This window comes from Manis javanica, chromosome 14 (genome assembly GCF_040802235.1).
Source record: "Manis javanica isolate MJ-LG chromosome 14, MJ_LKY, whole genome shotgun sequence".
Taxonomy (NCBI): Eukaryota; Metazoa; Chordata; class Mammalia; order Pholidota; family Manidae; genus Manis; species Manis javanica.
The window spans coordinates 10,378,995-10,395,331 of record NC_133169.1 but is presented as its reverse complement, the minus strand read 5'-3'; the positions used below and the strand labels follow the sequence as shown (position 1 = coordinate 10,395,331).

At 37.3% G+C, this 16,337-nt stretch overlaps 1 protein-coding gene across 7 annotated transcripts in view; it reads left to right on the top strand.

Moving 5' to 3' along the window:
* Positions 1-7,551, top strand: part of DAP3 (death associated protein 3) — a 31,844-nt gene extending 24,293 nt beyond the window's left edge. For 6 of the 7 annotated variants that reach the window (XM_073221386.1, XM_017676639.3, XM_017676638.3 and 3 more), the window contains 9 exons: positions 549-657; positions 798-890; positions 1,609-1,739; positions 2,399-2,479; positions 2,567-2,725; positions 3,305-3,364; positions 3,855-3,944; positions 6,146-6,263; positions 7,174-7,551. In XM_073221386.1, coding sequence (XP_073077487.1) covers positions 549-657; positions 798-890; positions 1,609-1,739; positions 2,399-2,479; positions 2,567-2,725; positions 3,305-3,364; positions 3,855-3,944; positions 6,146-6,263; positions 7,174-7,259 — 927 coding nt within the window. In that variant the 3' untranslated portion in view covers positions 7,260-7,551. Of the gene's footprint in view, positions 1-548; positions 658-797; positions 891-1,608; positions 1,740-2,398; positions 2,480-2,566; positions 2,726-3,304; positions 3,365-3,854; positions 3,945-4,534; positions 4,642-6,145; positions 6,264-7,173 lie in introns of all 7 variants that reach the window. The other variant, XR_012124931.1, reaches the window with a different exon arrangement.
* The last annotated feature ends 8,786 nt before the right edge of the window (positions 7,552-16,337 follow it).

Below are 16,337 nucleotides of genomic sequence, written 5' to 3'. Positions count from 1 at the left end.
ATGTTTTCCACCAAAGTATTCCTGGTTGTGAAAAGGGAATGAACTCTTGTGTCAGTCCTCTGGCATGTCTGTATGCTGGTGGCAGCCCCATAGCTGCAGGGCAGCAGGTCACACCTGCTCCTGAGCTGCCATGGATATTGTTCCAGGTAATAAAAATTAAATAAAAATAAATGTAAAATAATTAGCATTGATTCAGTGCTTAGCATGTATCAGATACTTTGTTAAGCATCTTACATGCTTTTAATATTTACACCAACCCTAAATGGTATACATTGTTACATTCTGAGATGTCTGGATTAGTTATAGATTTCAATTAACTGATTTAATGTCTGTGCTTCATTAACAGAAGTAATACAAAGCTAACTATTAGGTTACTTAGTGTGGAATATTTCATTTCTTAGCTAATTACATAGACTTTCAAATCTGGTAACAAGTTAACCTCTCCTAACTGAAGTAAATGAAAAATATGCAATGTGCTGCTTTTATTGCTGTATTAGGCTTAGTGTGTGCCACACCCCACTCTCTCCTTCCTCCTCCTGTTTTATTAGGTGAAGACATTCAATGAAGCTTGCCTGATGGTAAGGAAACCAGCCCTAGAGCTCCTACATTACCTGAAAAACACTAATTTTGCTCATCCAGCTGTACGATATGTTCTCTGTATCCTTTCTTTCCTGCCTGGACCATCTTGAGCCAGTGCTTTCCTCCCTCAGATGGGGAGAAAGAAGCAATGCAGAAGTACTATGTGTTGACCATACAAGTGTCCCTTCTGGGGATGTTTTCCTTAACAAGTGCTTTAGATGGGGAGAAGGGAACGGGAAAGACCCTCAGTCTTTGCCATGCTATTCATTTCTGTGCAAAACAGGACTGGCTAATACTGCATATTCCAGATGGTAAGAACTTCCCGTCTTCACTATGCTGGGGTTAGTTATCCTGTTACTGGGGTGGCTTTCACTTTTTGACAGCCCTGATGGCTTAAGGAAAGGCCTTTGCTCCAGATGCAGAGCAGTCTGAGCTAGTTTGTCATGATTTCTTCATGTTACTGACAAGGTAAAGTAAATGCAACAGAGGAAATTCAGCTAAAAGCTTTCTGGAGCCTTTTGATGATAAAATGAAGAGTTTTGGTCCATCTAGTCTTCACTTTGATATGTAATGCCCAGGAACATAAAGACCTACTTTAGAGGTCACCACAGGCTTTATTGCCATCAGTCAACAATGGTGAGTATCTGTGGAGCCTGACATGGTACTGTTTATCAGCATTCTAGAGTTGTCAGCATGGATCTTAGAAACTTCCTCTCATCCTTTGCATATATCCCTCCTTGCTTTGTTTAGTGATGTGTGCCTCCACGTTTTCTAACTATCTTTAAAAACTGCCAGGAAGCTAAGGTGACCTTTAATCCACTTGGTATGCCTTGTTTAATCTAAGATAGACCAGATAAAAAAGTAAACCTCTAAAGCAAGAAGGCTTTAAGCTTACACAATTATCAAGAAATATATATGTGGAAACTAAAGTCATTTCCCATATATAAGTAAACTTAAAGAAGCATAGAGTATTTTAAGTTGAACATAGGCAGTTCCTGCCTAGTTTGTTGCCTTGTGCCTTTTTTTTAGCTCATCTTTGGGTGAAAAACTGCCGGGATCTTCTGCAATCTACCTACAACAAAGAGCGCCTTGATCAACCCTTGGAGGCTTCAATCTGGCTAAAGAATTTCAAAACTGCAAATGAGCGTTTTTTGAGTGAGGTGACTAGGCTCCTAGAAGTTTGGTGCTGGACAGTCTTTAGGTTTTATCCTCTTTGTACCCTGAGTACCAATAGACTGAGAACTAATACTGAAGATGGGATGACTACACCATTTTATACTTCGTTCATACATTTTACCCACAGTGAGCTCACAAGCGGAGACTCTGCACATGATATAGAGGCAGCAATACACTGTTCACATCCTGGGGGCAGCAGAGTGAAGGCCGCACTGATCGTGACTTTTCCAGGGTCACAGCCTCTAATCCTCTAAAGCACATTTTCAAATATGTGATTTCTCCAGAGAAGAACTTTTTCAGAACCAAAAGTGTATTGGTAAAATTATTCTTTGCTCTAGTGATTCTTGGATACAATCTAGGCCAGGGGTTTTCAACTCTGGATACAAGTCAGAATCACCTATGAGCTTAACAATGCAGTACCAAGGCCTCATACTGGACCTGTTTAATCAGAATCCGATGCATATTTTTTTTAGCTCCAGACAGAAATGGGCGAGATAATGGTCACTTCCATACTGAGGTCTCTTACAGTCTTGAAAATAGATTAAAACTTGACTCCTAACAGTCTTAGCCTCATGCCTTCTCAGCCTCAGATGGGCTCTTCCTTAGGCTAAGTAGCCTTTTTTGGTTTTGGTTTTGTTTGTAGATAAAAGTTCAAGAGAAGTATGTCTGGAATAAGCGAGAAAGCACGGAGCAAGGCAGTCCTCTGGGAGTAGTAGTTGAACAGGTATAAAAAAGACACTGAGTCTGTATTACGTCATAACAGGAGAAGGCCTCTCACAGACTGTAAGCCACTGTCTGTCTTTCCCTACAGGGCATAACGCGGGTGAAGAATGCCACTGATGCAGTTGGGATTGTGCTGAAAGAGCTAAAGAGGCAAAGTTCTTTGGGTATTTTTCACCTCCTGGTGGCAGTGGATGGAGTCAATGCTCTCTGGGGAAGAACCACACTGAAAAGAGAAGATAAAAGCCCAGTAGGAAAACCAAGCCTCTATTCTGGTTTCTCTGATTTCTGGTACCATCATATATATACGTAGGCTGGGACGTAGCCTTGCAGACCAGGCAATATATTTTCTTGCCCCAGGAGTGTTTGAATTTAAGATGAATAATGAAAGTAGCATCAAGGAGAAGGTGATGCTGAGTTCCATCATCCACTGAAAACTAAGAGTACTGTGAGAAGAGCATGGCAGCAGAAGCCGTTCTCTTTCTGGTCATCTTTCTTTTCCTTTTCTTTTTAAAATGGGCTTTGTGGTCTAAGCAGAGATGAGAAGCATCAAGGAAGGGGGTGGTTTGGAGCAGTGGTGGTTTTCTCCCTTGGTGGCTGTTTTTAATTTCCAAAAGCATGGCAGTTTCAAGGCCAACCGATACAGCTCATCTCAGGTTGTACCCCAGGTACAATGGTTCTGTAGTAGTTGAGGGTTTTTTAGTTGTTGTCTATTCCTTTGTCTCAGAGGAGCATCCAGGCAAAGCAAGTACTGGTTTCTTTCTTTCTCTCCCTCCCCCCTTCCCTCGTCCCTGCCTTACCGCCCTCTCACACACTGACAAATATGCAGATCGCCCCAGAGGAACTAGCACTTGTTTACAACCTGAGGAAAATGGTGAAGAATGACTGGGTGAGTACATACTTGGCCGAACACATTGCAGAAAGAAACGTATTTTTGTCTGAAAGAGGTTCAATTACTTCATTGCTAATACTTTGCAGTCTCTAATTGCATGGACAGAAGGTTCTTATTTAATTCCCATTAACTGTACCAAGTTTAAGATCTATGTATTTGGTTGCTAATCTTTCCACTTGAATGGACTAAGCTTATTCAGAAGCATTTTATTTAAATATTGGTGTGATTTTATTTTGCTTGCAATTGTTCAAAGTGTTTTTATATCTTCTACCAACTTTGGGAGAGATTTTGAGAAATTTAAGATCATGTAGCAATTTATCTTTAGAGCCGAATCTAGAATAACCAGTTCAGTAACCAGTTGCCACTGAACTGTGCTCAAGCACCACCGCCATACCACCCTGTGGCCAAAAAACACTAGCGATGATTGAGATGCATTTTTCCATCTTACTCAGCTTTTGCTAATTTGGCTTTTTCTCTTTTCTTTTAGCATGGAGGCGCCATTGTGTTGACTTTGAGCCAGACTGGGTCTCTCTTTAAGCCTCGGAAGGCCTTTCTGCCCCAGGAGTTGCTGGGAAAGGTCAAATCTTTGGAAAATGTTTCCCTTAGTCATTCTGTCTAAAGAGATATCTTTTTTTCTTTCTGACAGAATTTGAGCCTTGGAGAAAAATCATATTCCTGTATGTCTTTGCCCAAATTCCTAAAATGTTAAGAATACCGTATTTGCTTTCTTCTTTTTTTTCTAAATTATGTGATAGTAACTTGATTTATCTCTATAACTTGTATATTTCCTAAAATCATAGATACTCATATAGAGTATAGTAGTAACTTGATTTATCTCTATAAATAACTTGTGTATTTCCTAAAATCATAGATACTCTAACATATAACCATAGCACATTGGTATCAGGAAATTGGTGTCAGTATACTACTGTTACCTAATCTATAGAACTCAGTCTGATTTTGCCAGTTATCCAATACCCTTTAAAGAATGTCCTGTATAATGCATTGCATTCAATTATCAATTCTCTTTAGTCTCCTTTAATCTAGGACATTTCTTTAGTCTTTGTCTTTTATAACCTTAAAATTTTTATTTCTGATGCTGAAGCATACACACCAGTTATCTTATGGATTCTTTTATGGGGTTGTCTGATGTTTTCTTTTTATTAGAAGTGAAGAAGTGATGTTAGAAGTGATGTTGCATCTTCCCAGTGCATGTCAGGAGGCACAGGAAACTGACTTGTCCTGTTACTGACACTTGGAATACTTAGTTTAAGGTGGTGTCCACCTCATTTCTCCTTTTTAATAAAATAGTCACTATTTTCCTTTTGGAATGAGTAAGAATCTTGTGGAGATATACTTTGAGACTAGGTAAATAATACCGTTACTGCTCAAACTTCCCCTTACTAGTTTTAGTATCCTTGTGGTGATTCTTTCCCTAAATCACCTATGATAATTACAAAATGGGTATTTTCTAGCTCCATCATTTATTCTAAATGTATCAGTTGGCTTTCTATTATATGTAATAACTTTCCTGTCTCCCTAATATGTTTGCTTGTTTCAGCATGGACACATGGCTTCTTTTTGAATGGGTTCTAAATCTTTACTATCATTATTTATTTTGATGCTTAAGTCATCCCAGATTTGGCCAGAAGGAGCCCCTTCAAAATGGCTTCTATGTCCTCTTAACGTCCACATCATTCTTTAAGCACCTCTTTTATTCTTAGCATGAAAATATGTTCCAGGCTCATCTTGTAGTTTCCATGCCCTAGTCCTGGAATCAGCCATTTCTTTAAGGAGCCTTGGTTTGTTTTAAAGGAGAATGGTATTTAGAAACTAAGACCTGAGTTCTAGGTATAGTTATTGCTACTGGGTGTCACTTCTTCTAGGCCCTTCATTAGAGTTAGTAAGGAGTTAGGTATATGTAATATGCATATGTACATGCATACATGTATATGCATGTATGTGCTTACATATACACAGTCACATACATCTGTATCTGTTTCTCTTTTTATTTTTAAAAAACCTTGAGTTCATACCAATATTCCCAATTCCAGGCCAGCATCACAGCATTCATTATATCCTGCCCCCTTTCCATATTTAGAACCCTTCTCTCCAGCAGTAACCAGTCTGCTGTCCTTCCACACTGTTTGCTTATTAGCTCAGTCTTATAGTCATAGTAGTTTAGAAATTGCAAACCCTTAACTCTAAAAAATAAGCTGTGAACTAGAGCTCAATATTTGCTTAGATTCCGTCTTTAGCCTAAAGAGCTTTAGTCCAAATGCTCCATGTAGGAGTTAATGTCGGTTAGTTTCCCTCCTCCCTTCAGTGTTAAGGCTGACATTTGAAATACAGTTTGATTGAGTTTCAGTTTACATTGCATTTAGGGTCTTTTTCCCCCATCCTTGTTGATTCTGTTTTTTCTCTGTTTTTGAGTATATGAACTGTCAGAACTGTTGTTGACTGTTGAAATCAGAACTGTAAAAAAAATTTTTTAGTGTACATCTATGTATACACTTATGTATACATATGCTAAAACAAGTAGCATTCCCCCTCAAGCATTATCCCTTTCTTTAAAACATAGTATTTGTGGCCGTGCAGAACAACAGTAGCCAGCGGCTGTGTACAAAGCCCTGTATGAGGCAGGGTAGCCAGAGAGTGAGGAGCAGAGCAGAACAGAAGCAAAGCAAACACCTTGCCCGCAAAGCATCTGAGTAAACTGATCCCTCTGCTGATTTGTCACTTAATGAATACTATATATTTATTCTTTCTCCTCCTCAGGAAGGATTTGATGTCCTGGACCCCTTTATTCCCATCCTGGTTTCCAACTATAACCCAAAGGAATTTGAAAGTTGTATTCAGTATTATTTGGAGAATAGTTGGCTTCAACATGAGAAAGGTCAGTTGTTAATTTTTTCCTGTTAGGGCCTTGTGCTCACAGAAGGGTCCCACTGAGTCAGAGCCTTGCTCTCCTCTTCCCTCAGCAGCAGCCTATAATTTATATTTCATCTTTTTCCCTTTATCTTGACTTTTTTCTGGCTGATTAGATGGTACAGAAAGGTGAGGGGGTGGAAGGTGGTTAACGTTTAATTTACAAAAGACATTCTGTCTCAGATCTCACATCAGTCTAGAATAAGACACTCGTGCTAATAGAGGAGGCCAGACCAAGCCCACCCACTAAGAGCATTTCCAGGTGTTCGGGCTGCTACTGCGCTCTCACTTTTGCAGTTATTTATCCAAGCTTCATCTGAGAGACTCATATGCTAGGGCCACCCCCCAGAGTAATTGTTAGTGATAGGCTATACCAGCCCCAAACAGCCCTTGCTGTGCCTGTCCTAGTGAATGTATACAAAGCATTCTAGCTGTTTTTATTTTGCCCCTGCCCTCAGCTCCAAGTGTAGAGGTACAGGGGATGTAGAGGGAAAATAAGGCTATTCTCTCAATAACAGAACTATCTGGGATTGGAATCGGTCACTAAAGGAATACAGGGAAAAATATAAAGCAGCTGCAGCACAGTGGGTCAGGAGGCACAATGAAGAGATTTCTAAGGGGAGAGATTTGCCAAAGTCCTAAAGTCTAAGAGATACTCTAAGAACAGAGGGCGAGATGGACACTGGATTGGAGGAAGAGAGGGAAATTATGTATAGAAAAAATAGTTTATTAAGAAAAAGGCTCTAAAAGTGAGGTCTCTTGGGAATACTAATTACATCAATGTAATTTGGATATTGTTGCCTCTGACTAGAGAATTTTATGGGTACACAATATTGCAAGAGAAAACAGCCAGTGTTCTGTGTTTGACTCCATTTTAGCTCACACAGAAGAAGGGAAAAAGGAGCTGCAGTTCCTAAGTAATGCAAATCCTGGGCAGCTGGAGCATCTTTGTGCCTACCTGTAAGCCATGGTCACTGCGTGCACGGAAGACAAGGGACATGTCCTTTATCGGACCCAGTCAGATGGGGAGCCCCCGAGACCACAAGAAGGGCAGCCCGAGCCCCTGTACTCACAAGGTCGGACGGGACTGTGGGCGACCCCCAACCTTGATGAAATGGGATCTTTGTGAAGTGACTGCAATGGCAAAAAGATATCCTCTTATGCCTGAAGCTAATATACATTTATTAGATGTGATTTTCACATTTTAAGTAATTATGGATCTTTTCCTTAGAAAATTAAAAAGTATCTTTATTAAAGTATTGTATTAGATTTATAAGCTGGAAAGAGCCTTCAGATTGGCTAAATTGAATTTCTCTGGTGTTATGCTTGTTCAGACTAAATTCTACAGAAATTTCCAGTATTTTCCAGACTTTATTTCTATTTTCCAGACTTTCTTCAATTCAGGCACTTGAGATCCACAGCTTAACTTCTCCCTCCCAGCTGCTTACCATTCACTTCCCATTTACACTTTTATCAGTGGTCCCTGAGAACCCTACTGAAACTTGTCAGCTTTCTATGCTACAGCCCCTTTTCTAGGTTCCTGATTAAGTATAAACCCCTACAACAAAAATGAATCAATGAACTTACCATTAATGCATATAGAGCAAGTACTATCTATGTACCATCTTTGGGAGATTTGGGAAAATAGTGACTCAAAAGTCAGTTTCAGTAGAGTTTAATTCTGCCCCCCTACTCAGGTTGTTGGTATAGAACTGGAAGTTTGGTCCCAGGTCTGCCACTTAGCTGTTTTAGGGTTTCCTATTTCCTTCTCTAAATTCACACCTTATCTAATAATGCCACTTCCAGGAGTTTTGTGTGAATTAAATCACATAATTAAGGTGGAGTGACCCACACACAGCAGGTACCCATTAAATGGTAGGTAGCTAGCATTTACAACTTGGATTTTATAATGCTTTATTTGAAAAATTACTGTGAGGGAGACAGTCTCTGAAAGTATATCAGCGTTTTTCACTGAAGAGCCAGCTTCCCCATCCCCCGCCTAGTCCCATCAGTTTAGCTACATGATGTTCTAGCATCTAATTCAAAGATAAGAGCCTTACAGAGACTCCTACACCAGCTCCCACAATTAGAAAGCTCAAATCCATATAGTAAATCCCTTTTAATATGGTTCTGCCTCTGTAATTGAACCCTGATGGATACACCTCCCAAAGGATAGTTAAGCCTTTGGATTGAACTCACTTCCCCTCTCCATGCTTCAGTCCCAGCCCTTCTCAGCCCTGCAGCGTGAGTTCTGATGATCACTTGCTAATTTGTTTCTCTGCCCCGCTACCCCTCCGGGCTCCTCCCTCCAGACACTCTCCCCTAGGGCTGCCTAAGTGAGCCCTCCAAACACAGCCTGGCATGCAGTTCCCTTGGGAACATTCAGTGGCTTTTCAGTGTGCCTTTATTCTAATTATTTTTGCCATGTGCGTGCCTCCAAGTTCAAATCATAAAAAAACATATGGAAAATCAGGCTCCTTTCTTTCCCCTTCCCTTCCCTTTTCTAGAGACAACTTCTGTTACCGAATTCTAGAGAGAGAATTCTACACAAAAGAATATGCTTTTTAAACACAAAAGTGTACTTTTCTATACCTTCGTGTTTGCACCTATCTTGGATATTTTATCTATTAGGATTAGTTCTTGTTAATCGAGTGCTTGCTCTAAGTCATTTAAAAAGAAAAGGAATTAAGTAGCACATAGAACCTGCAAGAGGGACATTGTCACAAGCTCAGCAGCCCCACATCATCCTAACAACCTGGGAGAAGGCTGCTGTGATAAAGTCACCCGCGCTCCTGTGAACACCAAGGCTGCCAACTACGCTAGTGACGGGCCTAGACCGCAGGAACTCGACAAAGTAAGACACTGTTGTTTTCACTCTTACCAGAGGATGTTTACTCGCAGAACCTGCATCTGATTGGCAGGCCTGATCCTTAGCTGCAAATGAGGCTAGGAAACTGGCTTCCATCTTTGAAAGGCTAACTCACAATCCATATGCCTCATTCTCTTTAATGAATGTGGAGTAGTAAGCTATATGGCCGTGCCATCGTATATGTACAAAGTCACTACTAAAGAATTACCTCATTACTTCTGTAATTGGCTAAATATGGAGTCTTAACTTTTTCAAAATATTCTGCCATAATCTACCCCAGCTGGTCCTCTTTTTTTTCTTAAGCTCCTGCTGCTGCTGACCTGATCCTCATGCCTCGGTTTTTCTGGTCGCTACACTATGCCTGCTGCCCAGCTGGTCTCCTGGGGCTTCTCTCTTCATCACGCAACTGGACTCAATCCAGATTGGGAAATACGACTCAGAACATTTATGTTCACATGACATAAACCTGTATATAGGAAACCGTAAGAAATCTCAAAATATGCACTAGAACTAAAAACAGTTTTGGCAAGGATATAATAAAATATTAAGATAAAAAAACCAATTTTATTTCTCTATACTAGCAATGAAAAAAATCCAAAACTGAAATTAAGAAAGTAATTCTATTCAAAATAGCAGGAAAAGTATTTAGTGACTTTAACAAAGTACAAGATGTACACCAAAAACTGCACAATATTCTGAGAGAAATTAAACAGGATCTAAATTAATGGAAAGACAGTCCATGTTCATGGGTTGGAAGACTCATTAGGGTTAAGATGTTAATTATTCCCACACTGATCCATAAATTCAATGCATTCAATATCAAAATTTAAGCAGGATTTTTTGGAAAAACTGACAATTCATCTTAAAGTTTATATGGAAATAAATACAACTAGAATGGCCAAAATAATTTTTTTTAAATAAGCAAGTTGGAAGGACTACTCCTCCTATTTTCAAAATATAATATAAAGCTGAAGTAAACAAGACAGTGTGGTACTAGCCTAAGGACGGATACTAGGTCAGTGGAGCAAAACTGGAAGTTCAGAAATAAACCCTGATATTTACAGTCTTTGGATTTTCAACAAAGATACCAAGGCAGTTCAATGGGTAGAAAATAACCTTCAACAAATTATGCTGGGATAACTGAATATGTACATGCAAAAAGATGAATTTTGGCCCTTACTTCATACCAGATACTCAAAATGGATCATTGCCCTAATTGTCAGAAGTAAACTATAAAATACAAAATATTTGACAAGAAAATCTTCATGACCTTGAATTAGGCAAAGATTTCTTACTTAAGTCAATAGATAAGGATCCCTACAACAAAAAGTTGATAAATTGTACTTCACCAAAAGTTAAAACTTCTATACTTCAAAGATACCATTAAAATGAAAAAGACAAGCTACAGACTGGGAGAAATATGTGTAAATCATGTCTGATAAAGGACTTATATCCAGAATACATAACTCATTAAATATAAATGACACAATTTAAAAATAATTTGAGTAGATAGTTCCCTAATTTAGACATTTAAATGGCTGACAAGATAATGGAAAGATGCTCAACATCATTATAGACACTAGAATGGCTATAAAACACAAAGATGCCAAGTGTTGGGGAAGATGTGGAGAAATAGGAACCCTCACACATTGCTCATGGAAATAAAAAATTTCCAAAATGTTGACACTTAAAACAGTTTAGCAGTTCCTCAAAATATCAAGCAATTCCACCCCTAGGTATCTACCCTCAAGAAATTAAAACATATTCACACAAATCCATGTTCAAACGGCATGAAACTGTTGACAGAACATTATTTGTAAGAGCTAAGAAGTCTAAATCATTCAAATATCCACTAACTTGTAAATGGATGAGCAAAGAGGAGCAAAATACTAATGTGTGCTATAACATGAGGAACCTCAAAAACCTTATGCTGAGACCCCAGACTCAAAAGACCACATATTGTATGATTGTGTGAAATGTCCAGAAATGGTAAATCAGTAAAGGCAAAAGTAGATTAGTGTTTGCCTTCTGTTGGGAGTATGAATGTGGTTTAACTGTAATCATACAGGAGGAATCTTGCAGATGATGGAAATGTTTTAAGACAAATGTAATGATTGCACAACTCTGTATATTAACAAAATCACTATACACTTAAAATGGATATAAAGAATACCTCAATATCCTTTATTGCAGATACTTCAGTAAGAGTGTTAAAAAAAAAGCAGACTTCTTCCTTTCCTCTGTTCACAGGATTCGTATCTTCATCGTAGTCTGATGGCTCCCCAGCCTCCTCTGGCACCCTCATGTTCCCTCAGAGGCACTTTATCCCCAAATAAAGCACTTGCATATATAATCCCATTTGGTGTTTGCTTCTGGTCCTCCACAGACAAATATCAAGTTGCAAGTAAAAAATAAAAGATACACTATGCAAACACCAACCAAAAGAAATTTGGTTCATCTATATTACTTTCAAACAAAGTAGACATTAATGTAAAACAGTGTAATCAGAGAAAAAGGATATTTAATAATGGTAGAGGGTTTAATTTATGAGGAAAACAAAGCAATTATAAAGTAGTATGCCCTAATAACAGCCTAAGAAAGTAAAAACCGAAAAAATTTCAACAAGTAGACAATAATGGGAGAGGTAATACACTTCAGAAATTGACAGAAGAGACAAGACTCAGTAAGAATATAGATTTGACTACCCTGATTAACAGACTTGCTGAAATGAAACTACTTTCTAAAACTAAACCTAAAAACTTCTGAATATACATTCTTTTTAGGCACAAAATATAAAAGATGTCAACACTTTCAAATTAAGTCATACAAGTGATGTTCTCTGATTCCAATGCAATTTAAGCTAGAAATCAGTAATAAAAAGATACAGAAGAAATTCCCAGCAGTTTGGAAATTTAAGAAACTTTTCTGATGTGTCTAGAGATCAGATATTAAAACCAGAATAGAAATGAGAAAGTAACTCAAACTTAATTATGAAAATACTAAACTCAAACCATAAAAATTTAGTCCTCTGAAAATGTTATTAAAATTGATTTTTTTTGAAAGCCTTTTTGTGAAAGAATATTCAACCAATATTCTCTTTGAGAATTCAACCTCTTAAATATTGTGAGAATGTTCAAGAAAAAATAAAATTTTTACCTTTAAAAGAAGCAGTATCATAAGTGTAAAAGATGTCAGAAATGATAAAACATAGTACTACAGATTAATGCAGACATTAAAAAGATAAAATGGGTATTATTATGAGCAATTTAATGCAAAAAACTTTGAAGATGAAATGGATAAATTCCTAGAAAACGTATCAAAACTACTACCAAATTTGATACAGGAAAAAAATATAAAATAGTCCTATAAACATAGAATTTATAATCAAAACCATTTCTACAAAATACCATGCTGATACGACTTCACCAGTAAATTCTATCAAATGCATGAAGAAGAAATAATGCTAATCTCATACAAACTTATGAGGAAGAGAAAAGGGGAGATATTTCCCAATTTTTTTTGAGTCTAATATTAATTCTGATTATCAAAACCTGACAAGAACATTACAGGAAAGAGAAAGTACAGGCCAATCTCATTCTTAAAACATAAATGCAAAAATCCCAAACAAAATATAAGTAAAGCAGATCCAACATTTTAAAGGGGTAATACAACATGAATGAGTCAAGGTTCATTACAGGAGTGTAAGATAAGATGATACGCAAAAATCAAACTAATTTATCCCTTTGGCAAAACAAAGAATAGGATTAATGATTACCGTAATTCAGAGAAAAATTTTTTTCAATTCCAAATCCATTCATGATGAAAACTTGGCAAACCAGAAACAGAAGACAACTTCCTTAAGCTGACAGAACATCTACAAAAATTATGTGAGCACAGCGGTGTTGCTGGCTGAGCCAGTATACAAATCAGTTCTACTCTCTGTATCCAAAGAATAAAATTCAAAAAGATTTCATTTACAATAGCAACAAAAATATATATAACTTACAAAATATCACAAAAGACATATATGACAGGTATACAGAAACCTATAAAATATTGGGAAAGCTTTTTAAAAATTAAAAATGGTTGACTATAACTTGGAAAATTTACTCTTAAAAAGGCATCAGTTCTTCCCACACCGACCTACAGAGGGGCAATGCTCTCCCCATCAAAGTACCTATCGGTTTTTAAACTTTGTTGTAGAACTTGATAAACTGTTTCTAAAGTATATGTGGACATACAGAGAGCCCACACAGATAAGATTTACATTTTATTTTGAAAAATTTCAAACCTACAGGTATGTTGAGAGAGAAATACAAAGAACATCAGAAAACCTTTACTTAAGAGTCACTTGTTAACATTTTGTCAGAGTTGCTGTATCTTTCTACATATTAACTTTGTGGCACCATTTGAAAGTAAACTGCAGACAAGTATTTCATCGCATATCTCCTAAGAATAGGATACTCTCCTACATAACCAGAATATCATTATCATACCAAAGAAACTCATCATCAATATGATAATAATCTCTGACAGGATTTTCACATTTCTTCAGTTATACCTCAACAATGTCTGTATGGCTCCCCTGCACCAATCCAGGTTCCAAATCCAGGATCACACATGACATTTAAGCTGAAAATCTCTTTAGTGCCCTTTTTATCTTCAATAGAATCTTTTTTTTTTTTTTTTTTTGGTCATTTGACACTTGTAAAGACACCAGGCCAGTTGTTTTATAAACTGTTCCACATTCTGGATTTGTCTAATTCTTTCCTCCAGATCAGAAACAGGTTACAGGCTTTCAGCAAGCATAATACATATAGTTGAAATTTTGCATTTGCCACACTCAGGATCATTTCAGTCTGTTCTGTTGTTGGTGATGCCAAGTTGGACCACTTTGTATATTTTGGCACCCATCATTGTAAAAGTACATATTGAAGATTAACAAGTTTTCTGTGGATAGTTAACTTGAAAGCCTGGAATCATTCTGTTTTCCAACAAATTATTGCCCAGTGGTTTTTAACATTTATTGACCCTCACCTGAATAAATTCTTCAGTTGATAGCTGCAACCTAAATTTAAATTCCATCATTCCATCCACATTTATTAGCTGCCAGTCTTCTGTCATCCCTGACACTCACCCTCCGCTCTCCTCTTTTAAGTCTCCTCGGTGGACTCAGAGCGAAAACACTTTTAACAACACAGTGTTTACACAAAACTCCTAAAGGAAAACATAGGCTATAAACTCTGGGACATTGGCCTTTGCAATTTTTTTTCTGGATACATCTCCCCAGGCAAAGAAAACAAAAGCAAACATAAATAAGTGGGACGACATCAAATCAAAAACCTACACGGTAAAGGGAACACCATCAACAAAACAAAAAGGCAACCTTCTAAGTGGGAGAAGATATTCATAAATGATATAGATGAAAGAGGTTTATATCCAAAAATATACAGAATTCATTTAACAAAATTCCAAAAAAAACCTGATTAAAAAATGGGCAGAGGAACTGAATAGACATTTTTCCAAAGAAGACATACAGGTGGCCAATAGACACGTGAAAAGATACTCAACATTGCTAATCATCAGGGAAATTCAAATCAAAACCACAATGAGATCACCTGTCAGAATGGCTAGTTATCAAAAAAATAAATAACAAGTGTTGGTGAGGATGTGAAGAAAAGGGAACCCTCCTGAAACTATTGGTGGGAATGTAAACTGATGCAACCACTATAGAAAAAAGTATGGAGGTTCCTCAAAAACTCACAAATAGGAGTACCATATGATCCAGTAACTTCATTTCTGGTATTTACCCAAAGAAAAAGAAATCATCAATTCAGAAAGATATATGCAACCCTATGTTTATTGCTGCATCATTTATAATAGGCAAGATATGGAAGCAACTTAAGGGTACATCAATAGATGAATGGATAAAGATGTGATAAACATATGAATGTGCACCCACATGCACACACACACACAGAGAAAAGAGTATTACTCGGCCATAAAAAAGGAATGAAATCTTGCCATTTTCAACAACATGGTTGGACCTACAGGGTATTCTAAGTGAAATAGGTGAAAGACAGATACCATACAATTTCACTTACATGTGGAATTTAAAAAACAAAACAAACGAACAAACACCCAGAAACAGACTCAGAAATACAGAGAACAAACTGGTAGTTGTCATAAAGGAAGTAGTATGTGCGGAGACCAGGATGGGAGGATGGGCGAAATAGGTGAAGGGGATCAATAGGTACATTACGAATAAGTCACAGGGATGAAAGGTACAGCAAGGAGAACAGTCAATAATATTGTGATAATGTGGTATGGGGACAGATGTTAAGTACACGTACCATGGTGAACATTTTGTGATGTATATAAATTCAAATCACTGTTAGCCACTTCAAACTATTATGCCAACTGTAGTTCAATTTTTTAAGAAGTGTTTAAAGACAGTGTGAAATTGCAACAGACCAATGGAACAGGATCAAGAGCCCAGAACATAACATAGAAAGCATTGGTCATATTTGAAAACATAAATAAATGTAACTGTATTTAAAAAACAAAACTCTGTTCTTTAAAACACCCCCTTAAGAAAATGAAAAGGCAACCAGAGGGGGAGAAAATATTTTCAACTCATATAATTGACACAGGGCTTCCATCCATAAGAAAGTACTTACTCCAACAAATCACTAAGAGATAATCCAAAAGAAACATGGGCAAGAAATCAACATTCACTTTACAAAAATGGATATCCGAATGGCTGATAAACATTTGAAAAGGTGCTCTCGATCTTATTAGTAATCGGTAAAAAAAGTAAGGACTAAAATTTTTTAATGTTGGCAAAATTTTGTAATGTCAACTGAAAACTCCCCTATACTGGGACTGTGTAAAATTGGTGTGGAATTGTAAACTGGTAAAGAAATTTAGAAAACAGCTTGGTATGATTTACCAAGTTCCAACATACCCCGCTCACGACCCAACAATTCGACTCCCAGGTATACGTGTGCACTTGCACACGCACAATAACGATCATTGTAGCAGCCAATAGCCAAAAAGTGGAAACAATTTTAAAGTCTATAATCAGAGAAATAGGTCGTTTGCGGTATATTCATACAATTATCTATTCTGAACCAATGAAAATGAACTATTAATTACATGCAAGAATAGAGA